Genomic DNA, 21,301 nt, shown 5'->3' with positions numbered 1-21,301 from the left:
TTTTAGTATTGCTTAACCTCAGTTGGGCACCTGAGTATCAGAAGATTCAAACTTTTTACCACTGTGTTCATGTCTGTGAATGACCACAAAGGTGCTGTGAGTGTTGCATTTGGGGCTAAAACAAATTTTTTTAAGTAAACAAATTCCCAAATACAGAATACACAGATACTGAGGTCCACTGCATGTGATTTGCCACTATTTTTTCCCACATTGTAGCTTGTATCTTAACAGTGTCTTTCATAGCACAAAAGTGTTTAGTTTTAATGAACTAAAATTTATCTGCGGGGTGCAGTGCCTCACACCTGTAATCCCCGCACTTTGGGGAGCCGAAGTGGGAGGATCACTTGAGACCAGGTGTTTGGTGCCAGCCTGGGTGACATAGCAAGACCTCATCTCTCAAAATAAACAAACAAACAAAATTTATTATGTTTTTCTTTTATGGTTCATGTTCTCTGTACCAAGTCTAAAAACTCTTTGCTTAATTCTGTGTTTAGAATATGTTTTAAGCCAGGCATGGTGGCTCATGCCTGTAATCCCAGCACTTTGGGAGGCCAAGGCAGGTGGATTGCCTGAGGTCAGGAGTTCGAGACCAGCCTGGCCTACAAGGTGAAACGCCGTCGCTACTAAAAATAAAAAAATTAGCTGGGAATGGTGGTGGGTACCTGTGATCCCAGCTACTTGGGAAGCTGAGGCAGGAGAATCACTTGAACCTGGGAGACGGAAGTTGCAGTGAGCCGAGATCGCACCACTGCACTCCAGCCTGGGTGACAGAGTGAGACTCTGTCTCAAGGAAAGAAAAAATGAATAATTTTAAAACTTTTCTCTGTTTCCTAATAGTTTTATATTTTTCATTTAAGTCCACAATCTAGTTTGAGTTATTAATAGTTTCTTTATAAGATATGAAATTAAAGTTGAGGTTTGTTTGTTTGGTAGTGACTGTTATTTTGTCTATGGATAGCCAATTGCTTCAGGACAACTTATTTTAAAAGGCGATCTCTGCTCCATTGAATTGCTTTTGCACCTTTGTGAAAATCACATGGGCATATGTATGCCCTCATTACTGCGGGGTGGTGGGTGGAGGTCCAGGCTCCCCACATGGTCTCCACTTCAACTGAACAGGTGGGGTTCTCTTTGCCATCTGTTAGGGATGGAAGCCTGGCTCCCTGCTGAAGTCCTTATCTTGGCAGGTTGGGTGGGGATGCAGTGTTTTCATGCAGTCTGGGGATGGCGGGTGTCTAGACTTCCCACTTTGCCTTTGCTGGTGTGGGTGGAGGTGGGCCCACAGTGTTTTCTGTTTCTTGACTGGAGTAGACAGCTGTTGCCTAAAAGTTTTCTGTCTTGCTAGGCTGTTCTCTTCCTGATCCTTCGGCTGGAGGGAGAGGGCTTTTTTTTTTGTATAATTTTCTTGTTGGTGGCTATTAGCTTTTCTGGCTTCTTGGCTTCTCCAGTATCCAGTCTGGGATATATGAGGCAACAGGAAATGCAGAAGCCTCACCAGCATGTCTCTTCTTGGGTCCTGAGGTTCCTAACCTGTCTGCTTTCCTCTCTACCTTGAAGAATCTTCATTTGCTTGTTTTCTATATATGGTTAGAGTTTTTGTTGTGCTTAGTGAGAAAAATAGGGTAAAGTATGTCTGTCACTTCGTCTTTCTGGAAATAGAAGTCATAGCAGGTACTTTTAAAAAATACTCATTTTGGCCGGGCATGGTGGCTTATGTCTGTAATCCCAACACTTTGGGAGGCTGAGGCAGGTGGATCATGAGGTCAGGAGTTCAAGACCAGACTGACCAACATGGTGAAACCCCATCTCTACTAAAAATACAAAAATTAGCCAGGCGTGGTGGTGCATGCCTCTAGTCCCAGCTACGTGGGAGGCTGAGGCAGAAGAATTGCTTGAACCCAGGAGGCGGATGTTGTAGTTAGCTGAGATCATACCACTATATGCCTGCCTGGGCGACACAGCAAGATGCCATCTCAATATATATATATTCATTTTACAGATACAGGAACAAGTTCAGAGAAGTTATGTGATGTACTTAAAGTCACACAGCTGGAAATGTGTCACTTATGCTGCAGCTATGAATCCAGCGCCAGTGACCTTTTCTCTTCATTTTTGTTCATCATTTATACATTAAAAACAAGCATGAGACTGCCAACAGAAACATTCTACGAGTGTATGTGCAGTGCAAGGACGTCAATAACAGGGTGCTCGCCCAGCTATGAGCTTAATGAGCCACGGGAGACTGATGTGTTCATGGTCCATTTTCCTTATATTTCACTTTGGTTTATTCACATTCCATTTCACAATGGGTTTCAAATTAGTAAAAGAAGAGAACAATGATGATGCCAGAAATGTCCTCAAATGCTTACAAGCAAAAAGTCATTAATTGCAAAGCACAGAACTTCAAAAGATGCTTCTGTACTTGGGGCAAAAGAGGGCACATTAGAGAGTTAACTGACATCAGGAGAACCTGCACATTGTACTGAAATGGTAGAATTTGAAAATGGGAGTTCTGTGTTAAAATTAAGGAAGGTGAAATATACAGGGAAAAGTGCATTTGGCAACACTTCCAAGAAGAATAACTCAGCGGCTGTGTTACTAAAGGAAGTGGTTTTTGTGTTGCAATATGATAGAAACTCAATTTATAGATGGATTCTCCACTGTGCGTAAATAACCTACTTTCCTATAACAATAACCTTTCTTGACTAAATAAAACCCACACCTCTTAATGAAACTGTGTCACATGACCCATCTCTTTCTTTTCTCTATTCCCATCACCTCCAACCTTGTTCAGTCTTGTGTGATCTCAAGTGAACTCAACTTCCAATCTCCAACACTGCCCCGTCGCTTCCCTCTCCAACTCTGCTGATAAAATGCATTTCTCATTGATGCCAGATGATCGTGCATGCTGCCAAGAAATTCCCTGATTTCCTATGGCTTTCAGGATTAATTCTAGGTATTTTTAGAAGTCAACGTTAAGAAGGCTGATCTTCAGCACCCTGTCCTCTTCTCTTTTCTTAGGTATTACCAGATCCGAGTGACCTTGAAGGTGTCTTCAAGGATCCCCCACAGACTGAGTGCCTCCATCGCTGGGCAGACAGGTGAGCAGAAGAATGGCAATGGGGCACTTGCCCCCAATGGCGAACCTCCCTTTGTCACTGCTCGCCAGGGCACAGCAGAGTGCAAGGCATGTAGACATACTCAGTCAATCTGTGGTGAATGTTGGATGGCGAATTTTGGAAATGGAAACCAACAGTTGGAGGTGGCCATATGTGTACATTGTGGCAAGGGGAACCTGGCTTAAGAAAAATACACTTTCCCAGGAACAGCCAGTATTTGGAGATAAACTGGCTGTGGAGGGTTGGTTAAAGTCAAGTCAGGGAGGACGCTGGTAGGAAATGACATCCAGCAAGTGGGTAGAGAAGCCTGTTAAAGGGAACCTGGGAATCAACTAGGTACAGAGGACTGAGTGAGTAGGCGGTGTCAGTGGCACTTTTCATACACCGTGAGGGGTCCAAGAGCAGTGCTCCCAGCTTGAGGAGAAGGATTGCCAAGGACAACTCAGATCCTGATCTTGAGAAGGCTGGAGTACAAAGTGGGTAACCAGGGCTCTGAGCAGGTAGTCTATCACAGAGTGTTGAGTCAGAAAAAGAGAACTTACCATGCCAGAAATAAAGACAGACATAATATTAACTAGTAGAGCTATTAGGAGTTTGCATTAGTAAATTTGGGAGGACTGTGTAGACTAGCTAGACCTTAAGAAGAAGGAGAGGCTGAGTGCAGTGGCTCATGCCTGTAATCCCAGCACTTTGGGAGGCCGAGGTGGGCAGATCATCTGAGGTCAGGAGTTTGAGACCAGCCTGGTCAACAAGGAGAAACCCTGCCCATACTAAAAATACAAAAAAATTAGCCAGGCATGGTGGCAGGTGCCTGCAATCTCAGTACCCAGGAGGCTGAGGCAGGAGAATCACTTAAACCTGGGAGGCAGAGGTGGCAGTGAGCCAAGATTGTGCCACTGCACTGCACTCCACTCCAGCCTGGGTGACAGAGTGGAGCTCCAAAAAGAAAACAAACAAACAAACAAAACAAACAAACAAAAAAAAAGTAGAAAGACTTAAAGGGTAGGGTAGAGGGTAGGGAGCATTAAAGTAAACAGACAGAACTGTGCAAAATCTGTTTAATTATAAAGTACGAGTAGCCAAGAATGTTGTAGAAATCCAGTTCAGTAGAGCTAAGAGTACTGGTCGTAGCTACACTTGATATAATTCACTTGGAATTTGCAACGTGTTATGGTGAGAGGAATCACATGCAATTGAATACCCACAAGTCAGGAAAGTAGATGTGGTGGTCTGCTTAAATTTACCATGGAAGACATCTGGAGGGGGACCTGGTTCCCCAGGCCACATGATAGAACATGAGAAGAAGCCTGTGGTTTCAGAGCAATAGGATAACTCAAGTCTGTGATCTACAAAAGGAAAGACACTGATGGCCACCGGCTTCTCCCTTGCCTCTGAGCAGAGTGAAGCATTAAATAACAGTCAAGTTGCCATATTTCCAAGGTGTTCCTCCTCTTTCCCTCCACCCCTCTCTCCTGGGAAGGAATCAGGCATCTGATAAGTAGGCCATCCATTCTTCTAGGTCCAGTGTAGATCCAGAGTGATTTAAGAATCCAGTAGTTCCCTCCTTTCCTATCATCCTGTGCTTCACCCCTTCCCCACCCTACCTTCCAACAGAAGAAGGTCCCTGATGTCCACAGAGAGAGCAGGGGATTTGGACCCTGCCCTGCGTGAACCAGTGTCCATATGTGTACATTGGATAATAACATGAGCAGCTTGAACTTTAGTTTCCTGAAATATGAGGATAAAAATGCATTCTTCATAGATATTTGTCTTAGAAATTATAAATAAAAAGGACACTTTCTATTTCACAGAGGTTCTAAATATACATATGTCAGAACAAGAACCAGCACAAGGTAAGTAGCCAGTTAGTCCTACCTGTGGTCATATCATCAGGGGTTTGAGGAACCTGCTCTCAGGGTCAAGGTAAAAGCCTCGGAGAGAGACCTAGAAGTGAAGCAGAAATAACACCACAGCCGGCCTGATGAAAGCCATCCCCAGGCTCCCATCAAGGACTCTGCTTCTTCCTTGTGACTGTGGACAACAGGAGCTTGGGTCCTGTCACCGGATGAGCCATCTTTTGGAGGTGGCAGGCCCCAGCTGTGAGGACCAGAGGGCTGCAGGATGCTCAGTGGTTGGCAGAGCCCAGCGAGTAATGGGGGAAGAGAAGGGCTTGAGATAGTGCTGCACAGAGACAAAGAAAATAAAAAAAAACTATTTTCTTTTCTAGTATAGTTTAACAGAAGAATAATTATGATGAAGTTGGTATGCCTTGAGCTTTACAGTAGCACACTGTTTAGAACAGAATACTAACACAGTGGCCAGCAATAATTTACAGTGAGATTGTGCCCCAGGTGAGGGATGTGCAGAATTTGTATTTCTTCTTCAAGGTGAATTTTCCAATTATACTATTTTTGGTTAGAGACCGCTGCATTATGAAGCACTCCAAAACTTGTGACTTTTAACAATGGCTTATTCTTTTATAATGTTTTGAGTTAGCCGGCCTAGGCTGGGGACATTTATGCACTACCTTCAGCTGAGATCTCAGCTGAGGATGGAGCAGCCAAGATGGCTTTCACTCATCTGTGTCTGACCCCTTGGTTGGAGTGGCTGCACCAGATAAGGGACAGCTGGGCTTCTGTCTCCAGTTGGGTGGTCAGACTTCTTACATGATAGCTGAGTTCCTCAGAGAGAAAATGAAGAAGATTCCAGGCCACTTAAGGGCTAGATGGAGACTGGCCCAGGGTTGCTTCCTCCACAGTTCATTGTTCAGGGCAGGTGACAAGGCCAGCCCCAGGGGAACGGAAATAGACTCTCGCCATTCATTGGAAGCACCGTCTGCATGTACAGTGATGGGAGGAAACTCTGGCAGTCCTATTTCTGGCCAACTATCCAAACATATTTTCCATTATCTGTATGCATTTCTGAGGGGAAAAAAGAAAAATATATCTTTAGGCAAAAAAATATAACATATTGGAAGAGAACCAGGAGGAGTGAAAACATTTGGACTTTAATGATGCGTTTGATACTCAGTACTTGAATGATCTTGTTGGAATAAATGATTTCATTTGGCTGTTTTGTTCCATGTATCTTTTTTTTTTTTTTTTTTTACCACAATGGGGATAGTCATACCTTTTGCCTAGGATTTCAGAGAGGATTTGAGAGCATGATGGCAAAGCCCCTAGCATAGTGCTTGATACAAAATGGGAAAAATAAAATGCAGCTATTATTATTAATATTTACAGTTAATAAAAAGTCTTACCATTCAAGGGAAGTCAAACATTCAAGGGAAGCTTGCAGATGGAGCCAACAGAAGTGTTCCTAAGGCAAAGGTGACAGAAGGGATGTTTAAACAGGGTGATTTGATGTAAGTGAGACAGAGGGCCCTCATAGCATGGGTGAAGGGGTGCTATATTAGTCCGTTTTCATGCTGCTGATAAAGACATACCCAAGACTGGGCAATTTACATAATAAAAGGTTTCATTGGACTTATAGTTCCGCACGGGTGGGGAAACCTCACAATCACCAGGGAAGGCAAGAAGGAACAAGTCACGTCTTACATGGCTGGCAGCAGGCAAGTAGAGACAGAGTTTGTATAGGAGAACTCCTCTTTTTAAAACTGTCAGATCTCATGAGACCTATTCACTATCACAGTAACAGCATGGGAAATACTTGCCTCCATGATTCAGTTACCTCCCACTGGGTCCCTCCCACAACATGTGGAATTCAAGATGAGATTTGGGTGGGGACATAGCAAAACCATGTCAGATGTCAAGGTTAAACAGGAGGGATGTTGCTGAACATTCAGTGTGAAGGTAAGATGGGAAGATGGACATCGATGGACGATAAGAGAGTGGGATACAGGAATGGCTGGGACAACCAGCTCAGGACCAAGACTGTGACCAGCAGCATTTGCTAATCTCTGTGTCCACAATGGCCTTAAAGAATGATACAGCCTGTGGCCAGGTGAGGTGGCTCACACCTGTAATCCCAGCACTTTGGGAGGCCGAGGCAGGCAGATCACCTGAGGTCAGGAGTTCAGGACGAGCCTGGCCAACATGGCAAAACCCCATCTCTACTAAAAATAGAAAAACATAGCCAGGCATGGTGGTGCACACCTGTAGTCCTGGCTACTTGGGGGACTGAGACAGGAGAATTGCTTGAACCCGGGAGGCAGAGGTTGCAGTGAGCAGAGATCGCGCCACTGCTCTCCAGCCTGGGTGACAGAGTGAGACTCTGTCTCAAAAAAAAAAAAAAAAAAAGAATGATACACTGTGACAGGCTTTTTGTATTATTGCTGCATTCCTGTGGACCCTTAGAGAGACGAGGTCTAAACATTCAAGGGAAAGCCAGGTTGTACAGTCTCATCTGGTAGTTTCTTTTTCTTTCTTTCTTTTTTTTTTTTTTTCCGAGACGGAGTCTTGCTCAGTCTCCCAGACTGGAGTGTAGTGGTGCAATCTCGGCTCACCGCAACCTCCACCTTTTGGGTTCAAATGATTCTCCTGCCTCAGCCTCCCGAGTGGCTGGGATTACTGGTGTGTGCCACCATGCCTGGTTAATTTTCATATTTTTAGTAGAGATGGAGTTTTACCATGTTGGCCAGGCTGGTCTTGCCCTCCTGACCTCAAGTGATCCGCCCGCCTCAGCCTCCCAAAGTGCTAGTATTACAGGCGTGAGCCACCACGCCTGGCCTCATCTCATAGTTTCTAAGAGGAGGCCTGCCAATAGGATGTGGCTTGCCAACAGCTAGTTATGCAGATAGAAGAGAACATAAATTTTTCTTAGTAAAAATGTGATGGGGATTTTCAGAAACTTCATTGTGTGTCTCAGTACTCAAATTGAATGCTACTTTCACTATTCTTTGTAGTAATCATAAGACATAACATATACACACACAAACATACATGTGTATGTATACATATACATGCATGTGTGTATATAATTTCAAGTGGTCTTCCTATACATATAAATGTCTATACATATAACTATATACATGTATATATATGTGTGTATGTATAATTGATTTGGTCTGTCTTATTTCTAACATACTCACTTATTATACTTGTCAGTCAAGCATATGACATTTGGATCAAAACTGATATTTATCTGAGTTCAACAAATTTTTCAGATGCCTCCTACAAGCCAGAAATTGTACTATGCCCTGAGAAATACAAAGATGAATGTTAATTAATTGAATGTGAGAGTTCAGGTATTCCAGGAAGATAAAACAGGTGTAAGACAATTTAAAATGTAATTATGCTTTCTTCAAAGGCTTGCTTATGTTTTGCGGGTCTCAGATTTGTTTTTTTCTTTTGAGTTCAGGGTTACAAAGTAATTGGTATGTCCATGTCTGTGTGAACAGATGTTAAATATACTTAGCCTTGGCTCTTTTCTTCCACCAAAATGTTGCTGCTTAATAGATTCTACAGCCTCTTCCTACCTAGAGATGTTATTTCTTTCCCTTAGGGGGCTGATCAGTTGAATCATGCTTGGGAGCGGGGTCTGTTCAAGTCGAGTGAGGCTGCGGTAAATGATCAGGCACAAAACAGGCATCTACTAGTCATTGCTCATCAAAGCAAGAGAAAAGATAGCACAGTAAATTGCGGAAACATATAAAAATTGCCATGAGTAGTTTTCGTAATGTTTTGAGAGGTAATTTCCATTTCCATTAAGTAGAAGCATTTAAGAGTTTTACCATGTAGAGGGCGGGGGACAGACATTTATTCTTCAAATGAATCAATCTAATTTCTTTTCAGGGTCCATTAAAGCACCTAAATATCAAATATGTCTGTTTTCATGGAGAATTCTAAGCAGGTAAAACACTGCAGCCCCCAGGCTCTAAGTACCAGCCTGGGGCCACAGAAGAGCCTACCCAGGGCCGGCAGGGTGGCCGGCAGGGTGGGTGGCAGAGTGGCCTTCCTGATTAAGGGAAGCACTTAAAAGGGGCTCTTCCATCTTTTTGGCTTCCAGGCAGGTCACAGCAGTCAACTCAGAAACGCCAAGCCCAGGGGCCATTTCCTTCCACTCCGAGCAGGCCAGGAATCTGCTCTGTCAGGGACGTGGGTGACCACCCCACTTCCTTTGGGCCAAGCCAGCATTGTCGCTGTATCCTTTGTCCTTGAGATTGTGCCATGATACCTGCTGGCCAAATAGGACCCCCCTTCAGGAGCTTCCATCAGTCTCCGTGCAGTCTTGTGCCTTGACTCATCTCAGCTCCTGTTTTTGCGGTTCCTTCAACTTTGAATGCCTACCCCTTCCTTTTTCTTTCTTTCCCACCTCTCCTCCCAATGGACTTATAGAAAGAATGCATGCAGCCTTCAACGACCAGGTGGTCTAAGGGCAGTCTCCTGCCCCTGTCAGAATTAATAGTTACTCAACTGAACGTCCTTCACACAAGCTGTAGGCATGCAGCACGTAGCCCCTTCCACACCCCACCTGCATTTCTGTGCTTCTTCTACCCTATTTTAATGTGTTTCCAGTTCCCAGAACCTGGGGCTTCCCTGTGGAGGACCACTACCAGACAATAGGAAGCATTTTGTCCAATAATTAAACTTTCCTGGAAGTTTGAATCCCATCATCCCCCATCCTCACCCCAACCCTTGCTGTGAACAAATGGCTACTAACACAGGGTCATGGAAACCCAGCTCCCTTGTCTCAGGATGGGAGGTAAGGCTCACTCCCAAGTTGCCTGACAATCAGGCTGAAGTGCCCTTCTCAGGACCTCTGAAATGTACCCAGGCCTGTCTTCCTGTCTTTCCCTACCCTGGTTCTCCATTCCCCATCTGGGTCTCACTGACGGCACACCCATCATAAGTTATTTAACAATACATCGTTGTCTGCTGCCTTAGCATCTGTGTCCAGAAGCTGCTAGAAATAGTATAGCAATTAGGAAGTAGGGTTTGAAGTTGGCCAAACCTGAGTCCACCCAGGTTCTCGTAGCCCTGAACCAGTAGCTTCTGTGCCACTCTTCAGCTCTCTATAAATGGGAATAGCAATGATAGGAATGACCCTGTAGAAATGTTTGAAGGATCAGTGCAGGTAACATATGTGGGTACTTGATAGATTTCCTGTCCTGTTGGGAGCCCACATACGCATGGATTTTCATGCACAGGTGCACGCACCAGGACACCACAGCCTTGCACCACCCCCTGCCACATCTGGCAGGAATAATCTCTTAGAAATCACGTTTGTTGTGATTTCTTTTCTTTTTAAATTGGGATTAGCATAGTGGCTACTTCTTTATTTTTTTATTTTACTTTAAGTTCTGGGATACATGTGCAGAACGTGCAGGTTTGTTACATAGACATGCATGGGCCATGGTGGTTTGCCGCACCTACCAACCCATCTCCAGGTTTTAAGCCCCGCATACATTAGGTATTTATCCTAATGCTCTCCCTCCCCTTGCCCCCTGCCCCCTGACAGGCCCCGGTGTGTGATGTTCCCCTCCCTGTGTCCATGTGTTCTCATTGTTCAACTCCCACTTATGAGTGAGAGCATGCAGTGTTTGGTTTTCTGTTCCTGTGTTAGTTTCCTGAGAATGATGGTTTCCAGCTTCATCCGTGTCCCTGCAAAGGACATGAACTCATTCTTTGTTATGGCTGCATAATATTCCATGGTGTATATGTGCCTCATTTTCTTTATCCAGTCTATCATTGATGGGCATTTGGGTTGGTTCCAAGTCTTTGCTATTGTAAATAGTGCTGCAGTAAACACACATGTGCATGTGTCTTTATAGTAGAATGATTTATAATCCTTTGGATATACACCCAGTAATGGGATTGCTAGGGCAAATGGTATTTCTGGTTCTAGATCCTTGAGGAATTGCCACACTGTCTTCCACAATGGTTGAACTAATTTACACTCCTACCAACAGTGTAAAAGCGTTCCTGTTTGTCCACAACCTCTCCAGCATCTGTTGTTTCCTGACTTTTTAATAATCGCCATTCTAACTGGCACGTGTTGTGATTTCTGTTAAGATACTTACCCAGCATAAAATTCTACTTTTGAAAGTTTGCTGTGTATGAGGCACTGTTGACAGCGAGCTTGGTGGCTGGCGCTACTTTCATGGGGCCCAAAGACCAGGGTGTGGACAGAGAGATTGTGTGGCAGTTACAACGTGAGCAATGTGGGCTTGGGCAGGGAGGCCCCAGGGACTCAGGGCTCAGGAGGGCCTCCTTGGCAAGGTGCCCTCTTTTGTGAGGCACAACTGACTTCTGGTGTCCTGATTTCTGGTGCAGGTCATCAAGGCAAATCTTCATCTGCTCAGAAATGAGGAGGGTCCCCCCAGCAGATCTTTATACTTTGGCTCACTTGGAGTCAACAGCCCTGCCCTGCATTCGTTCCCTAGGGGGTAAGGCTCCAGGGTCCCCTGGTTAGCTTGACTACCTTCTTCTTGCTCAGGCAGTGGCGTTAACAGCTGCTGCATGGGAAACTTCACCCAGTACAATGAGTTTTAAGCAAACAAATCTAGGGATGAGGGACAAGCGGAGGGCCCCTGAAGCATGCATCCAGAGATGTAGCACAAGGCTTCAGAGGGGCTCGCCTTGTGGGTGGAAGAGAACAACCTCTGTCTCTAGAGTACCACTTACACAGATTCTAGAATCAGAAGCCTGGGCCCGCATTCACACTGGATGACCTCGGACTCCTCACTCCCCTCCCTGGAATTCATTTTTCTTCTCTGTAAAATGGGAATAATAATAATAATAATAACACTTCCTTCATGTGGTTTTTGTGAGAATTAAAAATGTCACACTGAAAAGGGAGTCCGACATGATGAACTCTCATCAACACTGGCTATTTTAGTTTTATAACAGAAGGTGGGGAAGTTGCATGGACTGGAATGTTAGTCCTGATGGAGTTTTACTTGTTCAAAGCTTCTCGAGGGCCTCCTGTGTGCCAGGCACTGGTCCAGAGCTCTCTCTGAACCCTGAGATGCCCAACTGCGATGTTGTCTTCCACAGCACGGAACTGTTCTTGTACCGAAGGTTTCAAGCAGGGGTTCAGCATGGTATGAGGCCATGCACAATGAAAAGGGCGTTATAAAATTGTGTGCATCTATTTGGAGTCATCCAGGTCTTTTTAACATGAGAAAGCTTTTTTGTTCCTTTGATACTTAGAGATATAAGTTAATCTTTCGTGAGGAAGGTGATGCTAAGATGCACACTCCAAGTTGCTGGCACCATGTTGCTTTCTTCAATGCTGGCTGGCTGGTGCCTAGCAGAGGGCCTGGGGCAGAGTAGGCATCTCATGTGTATTTGTTGAATGCGTGGATGAAAAGCCACATCTGAAGACAGAGCTCGGAGCAAAGAACAAAAGGAAGTGGAAAGCTGAGTTCATGCAGTTGGAAAAAAAAAAGAAAATTGAGCTCTTGAAGGCTAGGCAAAATAGGCTGTTTAGGTAGAAAGAATATCAGTGGAACACCATGCTGTTTGGAGTTCTCATAGTCATTAAAGCGTTACTTAAAGAAAAAAATCCTGATTATTTGGAGAAAACAAAATAACCAAACGAGGCAAGACAACCGCTTTCTGTTTTGGTCAGGAGGTTTCTGATAGACTGAGAATGAAGTATGATGCCTGGCATTTGAGTTATCCTCATGGAAAATATTTAGGATCAGTGTGGGGAGAACTGTTCTGTACCCCCTCAAACCACAGCATGTGGGTCCACATCGCATAGCGCAGAGTTCCTCAATGTGTGCCCAAGGTCCTGACTCACAGAATCCCATGGGCATTTGCTAAGGTCAGTTTCTTGATCCTGACTCCCAGATCTCCTAAGTCAAAATTTAAAAGTAAAATAAGGCCGGGCGCAGTGGCTTATGCCTTAATCCCAGCACTTTGGGAGGCCGAGGTGGGCAGATCACAAAGTCAAGAGATCGAGACCATCCTGGACAACATGGTGAAACCCCGCCCCTACTAAAAATACAAAAAATTAGCTGGGAGTGTTGGTGCATGCCTATAGTCCCAGCTACTCCGGAGACTGAGGCAGGAGAATCGCTTGAACCTGGGAGGTGGAGGTTATAGTGAGCTGAGATAGTGCCACTGCACTCTAGCCTGGCAACAGAGCGAGACTCAGTCTCTAAAAAAAAAAAAAAAAAAAAAAAAGTGGATAAAATGGCACGGGGAGAAAATATTGAAGAGGAAATTCACATGGGGCTGCACAAGATAAATTCTTTGCTCTCCTAGAACCTTGGAATTCTAAAATTGTAGCTAATAGGTTGATACTAATGATGGATAGTTACATGATTTAGTCTTTCCTTCTTGGTGGCTTAACAGTTATAAGAAGAAATTCTGTAGTCTTAATGCTTTAAATGTGAAAGCCACATCTTTGAGGACCTTTGCAGCAGAGGACTTTGATTCTTGACCTGCTCACAGATGCATTTTCATCGGGTGCTGGTGGAAAGCACTGTAATCGTGAAAAGAAATAGATTTTATTTCTGAGCTAGGGAGGCTGTTAAGCAAATGGAATAGTGGTTGCCATAAACGGCAGGAGGGCAGTCTCCAGGCTCTGCTGAATGTATACCTTGGCTAGGCCACAGGCTCGTTTTTAACCATGAGTATTAACTTGTGGATTTTTTTTTTTTAATTATTCCCAAGGAACACACAGTGGGAGGGACACGGGTGTAAGGACTTCTGAAATGTGAAATGAGAAAGGGGAGTGTTCTCAGGGTAACAGTCCTGCTCACAGAGATTCCATACACCCCACACTGGATCCCTTAGAGCCATTTAAAAAATAGTGCCTGTAATCCCAGCTACTCGGGAGGCTGAAGCACAAGAATCACTTGAACCCGGGATGTGGAGGCTGCAGTGAGCCGAGATCTTGCCACCGCACTCCAGCCTGGGTGATAGAGCAAGATTCCATCTCAAATAAATAAATAAATAAATACCACTCTCACTTTTGGTGATCCCACTTCCTAGCAAATATATTAAAATATACCAATTTTAATTATATTAAAATATACCAATTTTAATTATATTAAAATTTCCCACAAATGAATCAGATAAATATGTATTATTTTTCTACAACATGTGTTTTCAAAATTAGTTACCTCCTGGTAACTAACTCTTTATTCATAAGCATTTGTGATTTTTCTGCATACTCAAGAAATGTTACAAAGTAAGAAAAGCTACCTACAAGGTCTCTGCAAATGCACTGACATTTTCATAAAGACTCATGAGACCAATGGACTATCATTTTGAGGAAATTCAATTAAGCATTATTAATTTTGACTCTGCAGCTTAATTTTTGTATTTGGATCGTGGGTGTGTGTGTGTGTGTGTGTGTGTGTGTATGTGTGTATGTGTATGTATACATGCATGTGTATCTCAACCATTCCCTAAGCCACTGGGCAGCTTGCAGACTCCAGGTAGCCTGCCGTTGGCAGCCAAGGCAAACACAAATAAAATGGTGAGGCCTGGTGAGTGGGTGTCAGTTCTGGTGGAGTTGGGTCCACCTCTGCTGGGCTCATTGTTGTTTGGAGGGGGGGTTCATCTGCATAATAAAAACATGAAATTTTCTCTTTCCTCATTTAAGAATTACTTTTCATGATAGTGGATGAATTGAGCCTTCTTTGATAGGCAACAGATAGTCAAGGATTATTAGGAGGTAACTAATTTTGAAAACACATGTTGTAGAAAATAATACATATTTCTCTGACTCATTTGTGGGAAATTTTAATATAATTAAAATTGGGTATATTTTAATATAATTGCTAGGAAGCGGGATCACCAAAAGTTAGAGTGTTTTTCTCTATTTTTCTATTTATTTATTTATTTATTTATTTATTTATTTTGAGACTGAATCTCACTCTATCGCCCAGGCTGGAGTGCGGTGGCGCGATCTCGGCTCATTGCAACCTCCGCATCCCGGGTTCAAGTGATTCTTGTGCCTCAGCCTCCCGAGTAGCTGGGATTACAGGCACCGTTTTTGAAATGGCTCTAAGGGACCCAGTGTGGGGTGTATAGAATCTCTGTGAGCAGGACTGTTACCCTGAGAACACTCCCCTTTCTCATTTTGCATTTCAGAGGTCCTGATACCCCTGTCCCTCCCATTGTGTGTTCCTTGGGAATAGTTTTTTAAAAATCCACAAGTTAATACTCATAGTCAAAAATGAGCCTATGGCCTAGCCAAGGTATAATAAGAGGTGGGGTCAGGGTTCTAACTCAGACAGTCTGGCTTGTCACTATTATATTATTGTATCCTGTAAACCATGGGGAAAAAAATCCAGACTTCTTAGCAGGTCCTGGTTAGCTTGGGGTCATCTCATCGCTGAGTTCCTCTTACACTCATCTTCTATCCCTCTTCCCTGTCACTCTTATTCATTCTTGAATGAACCAAGTTCATTCCCAATTCAGAGCTTCTGAACTTGGGTATGTTTTTGTCTGGCACTTGGTGATTTCTCTCCCAACCTTTGTCTAGCTTGTTTCCTTAATTAATTCAGGTCTTTGCTCAAATGTCACCTTCTGAGAGAGGAATTCTTGCTCAGTTTCTTCTTTGAATAGATTGTCTGTTTCGCTTGTTGATATGCAAGTCCTTACTCTTTTTTTCTTTAGGTGACTTCAGTTAATTTATTATATATGGGCTTAGTTATTTTTCGTCTGCGTCTCCTCTTGAATTTAATAATAATGTTACTTTCAGCGGATCACTCCTACTGAGTGGTGTTTACATGCTAGGAGTTATTTGTAATATTTCATATGTATGCTGTACTTAACTCATCACATCTTCCCTATGTGATAAGTTATATGAATAGGTCCCCGTTTTGCAGAAGGGGAAATTTAGGTGTAGAGAAGCCACTGACTTGCCCAAGGCTCTCCAAGTATTAAGTCGTGGAGGTAGGATTCAAGTCCAGATGGTCCAGTTCCCGGGTCTGGGCAAGTGTTGTTTGTTCCCTTCTGTGCCCGTGGTGTTGGGAACAGGACCTGTGGCAAGCATCTGCTGAAGGAGGGAATTAGCTTTGTTGATAAATGGCCCTGCCATGCAGCTGGCCCAGCAAGATGGACCTGAGCTTCATCCTGACCCCCTTATCCACCCTCACTTCTGCCTCTAATCAAAATTTTAAGTCCTATCCATCAGAGCTGTCTTCCTTCTCGGATGTTCAGCTTCCCCTTGTGCCCCTGGCACTGCCTGATGCAGAACCAGATTCCTTCCTTTGCTCAGCATCCTCACTGTCCTCCTTCTCTTCATGCTCCCAGCTCTCATTGGACGTTCACACTGATGCAGCAGTGACAAGATTAGACTTTTAGTGGTCTCTCAGACAGTGTTCCACAGACTGACCTCTAGGTTAACTACCCACATATTATTTCAGTTGCTTTTCTTAAATATGTTACATGTTTTAAAAAATGCAATGAATGAAATGTTTGTCTTATTATATTAGTAAATATTTATACAGTGAAGACCTATTTTAGGAATATAACTTCTAGTGTCTGGGTTCAAATCCTGGCTCCACCTCTAAAATGGTGAGACTTTGGGCAAGCGCCCAGTGCCTCAGTTTCTGCATATGAGCATGATAGCAGGAGTAGACCCTGTCTCACGGGGTCATGTTGCAGATTTACTTAGGTCATGCAAGCCCTTGTCACGGAATTAATATTCAAACGGCAGTGGCTCTGCCTGTCCTTCTCACCATCATGGACTCGTGCTATATTTCTTAGCTGTTTTTGTGTAGACTTCCTTTCTTTCCATATTTCAACTCTGTGGCACTGAGGGAGTGATGTAGCAGATGCATACGTCTGATCACGTGACATGATGCAAGCAGACATGCCCCTCCATAGCACCTGTACGTGAGGGGCCCAGATGCCAGGCCCGGCTGGGTCACATCCGCTCAGCACAGAGTTGTGCAATGACGTGAGAACAGATGGCATCCCAGGTCATGACAAATTGGGCTATGTGTGATTTCAGTGCTTACCCTGAGCTCCCCATACCTCTCATTCGGCTTTAGTATTCATGAGGAAGAGTGTGTGAACATTTGCTAGATAAAGTAACGGGACTTTGAAACAATAATTGATCCCAAATTTTTATTTAAAAAAATCAATTTTAGGGTTTTTGAATAATAGCAAGAGAAATAGTTACCACGGGGGGTAAAAATGAATAGCAGAGCCAAAGATTTGGAAAAGGGATGGGATGAATCAAATATATATCACACAAAATACGTATGTACAAACAGTGATGCTTGTAGATGTTAGATATACTCTATCTTATGCTGTCAGAAAAATAAAAAACTCCTTATCTAAAGCTCCATAGCTCTTGATTTCTAACTTGCATGTCAACCAGAATAGCTTCATGGTTTCACTGATTTTCTTCAGCAAATGCTACCCATTTGGACTATATAAACTAAATTATTTTCATAAAATTATGTTTGTCTGTTTTACAGATTAGACTTCCATGTAAGATTGAGTTGGGGGGCTGGGAAAGAAGGAGCTGCATTGCCTAAAAATAATTCAATATAATAAAATGCATAAACGGCCCAGCACCAGGGACTCAGCTTGTTCGTTGGAAGATCTGAACTGATGTTAATTCATGTGGAGTCACCAGCAGATACACAGAGGTTAAAGCCAGACGTGAGGATAAGTTTGAAGGTGGAGATTCTGTGAAATTTGAAAGGAAGCCAGCCGAGGCCTTCTGAGGCCATGTGAACATTCAGGGGTGGGCAGATAAAAACAAGTTGATGAGGATGCCTGAGGAGGAATAGCCAGAGAATTAAGAGAAAAAGACAAGAACCAGAGAGGATTTCAAAGAAGTCTCAGTCCACAGTGAAAAAAGCTATAGAGAGGCATTTGATATAGACTAAAAAGCATTCATTAGCAGCAAATATCTGAGCCTTATTTTCAAGGTCTCTGAAATAAAACTTTTGAAATCATCCCGGATGCATGCCTTCACTCAGTCTGGACTGCTTTCTGTTTCTTTCAGGTAGAGGCTGCCTTTGCTTGTTCTGTGACACCTGACAAATGTGCTTTTGCCCCTCAATTTTTTTATTTATTTCCTACCAGATCATCAAATTCTGCAGCTCAATTTTCCACTCCCACTTACACAAAGCCTTTTATCTTCCAGGCAGGAATAATCTTGCTTTAAAAGACATAATCTTTCCTTAATATTTCATCTGAACATTCCTTTCTGCTTCCTAACCATGGGTTTGTGCAGACCACAGATTGGCCATCTCTGCTAATGTACACGAGAAGATAGGATGCTTGCATGTGTCTCCCTCTGTCTCCCCTCTGCTTTGCCTCCTCACGCCTTCATTTCCTTCAGAACTCTGCTCACAGGCTACTCCCCGCAGGAAGTGCCCCTTGTCCTGGCTGGCAGGCACCTCTGTTTTGTGGCAATCAGGACTTTAAGTGTGCGTGTATTTGTGTAAAAAATATCCAATTCCTCCCTTGGCCCCTGCAGATTCAAACTCAGTGAAGTCAGGGACTATGTTTTATTCCTCTCTCTTCCCAACACAGGATCCAGTATCCAAAGCCTAGTATTCATCAAGGCTGGCACGCATATTCTGTAGATAAGGAGACGTTGGCTCTCTGCAGAGTTGTAGCACAAAAGAGTCAATGTCAAAGTCACCAAGAGAACCAACATGATGGGTTCCCAGACCAGTGCCTTTCCTAGCAGTTTAGGTGATCCCTTTCTCCTTTTTGCACAGATGGAGGAATCTGCCCCTCAGTAGGAGTCTTTATGAGCTAGACGTCAGCCCTTCCTGTGCTTGTGCATTGAGGAGCCTGGGCAAGGGATTCCTAACCAAAAAAAAAAAAAAAAAAAAAAAAGCACCAGCAAGGGTGGTATTGACGTTTGAATCAGGAATGTGTGAGGAATTATCTCTCATCACCCAGCTCTTCTATGTGGCCAGTTTACCTTCATTGAGAACAGACCCTGAAGATTATTGCCTTGAAGTATTTGACTATGAACCAGAGGAAATAGACTTATAGGGGAAATACAGCAGAGTTTCAGGGCCAAAGGAATTTAAAGATTAAATGGGAAACTTGCAGATGCAGAGTCATGAAATGAATTGATTAAGGTCACTAGTCAATAGCAAAGCTGGTATTCTGACTCAGGAACATGAAATCTAAAGACACTTTCACCTTAAACAGGTTTCTTTTTTTGTTTTATCATGAGAAAGAACTTCTGTTTCTTTGCAGTTTGAATGGTCAGGAATTTATTTAAGATCCCAGAGATAATTTTTTCAATTAATATCTTTTTAATGTTATGGATTGTAAATATGTTGCTATTTCATTAATTATGTTAAGAGCTAAACCTTTTAAATTACCTCAGAGTTTTCCATTTAATGCATGTGGTGTGATTTCTTTAACCATTCTCCTTATATTGAATATGATTTCAATGTCATTTCTTATGAATGATGATGTGGACAGCTTTTTGGTTTGTTTTGTTTTTCTAGCTTTATTGAGGTATAATTGACATAAAAATTGCATATTTTTAAGGTCTACCACTTTTTAATTTTATTTTAAAAATATTTTTTATTTAAGTAGCTTTTGGGGTACAGGTAGTTTTTGATTATATGGATGAATTATATAGTGGTGAAGTCTGAGATTTTAGCACACCCATCACCCAAGTATTGTACATGGTACCCAACGTGCAATTTTTTATCTTTCACCCCCTTCCACTCTCCTCTTTCTGATTCTCCAAAGTCCATTATACCACACTGCATACCTTTCCATACCCACAGTCTAGCTCCCACTTATAAGAACATACAGTATTTGGTTTTCCATTCCTGAGTTACTTCAGTTAGAATAATGGCCTCCAACTCCACCTGAGTTATTGCAAAATACATCATTTTATTCTTTTTATGGCTAAGTAGTATTCCATGGTGTGGATATAGCATATTTTCTTTACCTACTCATTGGCTGATGGACACTTAGTTTGGTTCCATATCTTTGCAATTGTGAATTGTGCTGCAATAAACATACACATGCAGGTGCATTTTTGAATATAATGACTTCTTTCTGTTTGGGTGGATACCCACCACTGGGATTGCTGGGTCAAACGGTAGGCCTACTTTTAGTTCTTTAAGAAATCTCCATAGTGTTTTCCATAGAGTTTGTACTAATTTACATTCCCACCAGCAGTGTATAGCATTTCCTTTTCACCATATCCATGCCAACATCTACTGTTTTTTGACTTTTTAATAATATTCATTCTTGCAGGGGTAAGGTGGTATCTCATTGTAGTTTTAATTTGCATTTCCCTGATGATTAGTTACGTTGAGCATTTTTGCATATGTTCGTTGGCCATTTGTGTATCTTCTTTTGAGAAATGTCTATTCATGTCATTTGCCCACTTTTTGATGGGATTTTGTTTTCTCACTAATTTGTTTGAGCTCCTTGTAGATTCTGGATATTAGTCCTTTGTCAAATGCAGAGTTTGCAAATGTTTTCTCCCATTCTGTGAGTTGTCTGTTTACTTTGATGGTTATTTATTTTGTTGTACAGAAGCTTTTTAGCTTAATTAGGACTCATCTATTTATCTTTGTTTTTGTAACATTTGTGTTTGGGTTCTTTGTCATAAAGTCTTTGCATAGGCCAATGTCCAGAAGAGGTTTTCCTAGGTTGTCTTCAAGAATTGTTCTGATTTCAGGACTTAGATTTAAGTCTTTGACTCATCTTGAATTGATTTTTGTATAAGGTGAGAGATAAGGATTGATCCAGTTTCATTCTTCTACCTGTGGCTGTCCAGTTTTCCCATCATCAATTATTAATAAGGATGTTTTTCCCCAATTTATTTTTTGTAGGCTTTGCTGAAGATCAGTTGGTTGTAAATTTGGCTTTATTTCTGAGTTCTCTATTCTTTTCCACTAGTCTGTATGTCTACTTTTATAGCAGTACCATCCTGATTTGGAACTATAGACTTGTAGTATAATTTGAAGCCAGGTAATGTGATTCCTCTAGATTTGTTCTTTATGCTTAGGATAGCTTGGGCTATTCAGTTTCTTTTTTGGTTCCACATGAATTTTAGGATTTTTTTTTCTAATTCTGTGAAAGATGACGGTATTTTGATAGGAATTGCATTGAATCTGTAGATTGCTCTGGGCAGTTTCAAATGGTCATTTTCAAGTATTGAAATGGTCATTTTCACGATATTGAGTTTTCCAATCCATGACATGAGATGTGTTTCCATTTATTAAGGTCTGCAATGTGATGATTTGATATATGTGTGTATTGTAAAATAATTACCACCCCGTTGGCTATTTGGACTCT

At 42.6% G+C, this 21,301-nt stretch overlaps 1 protein-coding gene across 4 annotated transcripts in view; it reads left to right on the top strand.

Moving 5' to 3' along the window:
- Positions 1-21,301, top strand: part of FAM135B (family with sequence similarity 135 member B) — a 376,201-nt gene that overhangs the window by 185,115 nt on the left and 169,785 nt on the right. For all 4 annotated transcript variants that reach the window (XM_034966641.3, XM_034966642.3, XM_008960143.5 and 1 more), the window contains exon 3: positions 3,022-3,101. In XM_034966641.3, coding sequence (XP_034822532.1) covers positions 3,022-3,101 — 80 coding nt within the window. The remainder of the gene's footprint in view (positions 1-3,021; positions 3,102-21,301) is intronic.

Source organism: Pan paniscus, chromosome 7 (assembly GCF_029289425.2).
Source record: "Pan paniscus chromosome 7, NHGRI_mPanPan1-v2.0_pri, whole genome shotgun sequence".
In the NCBI taxonomy this organism is placed as follows: Eukaryota; Metazoa; Chordata; class Mammalia; order Primates; family Hominidae; genus Pan; species Pan paniscus.
This window is presented reverse-complemented; position numbering and strand designations above follow the sequence as displayed.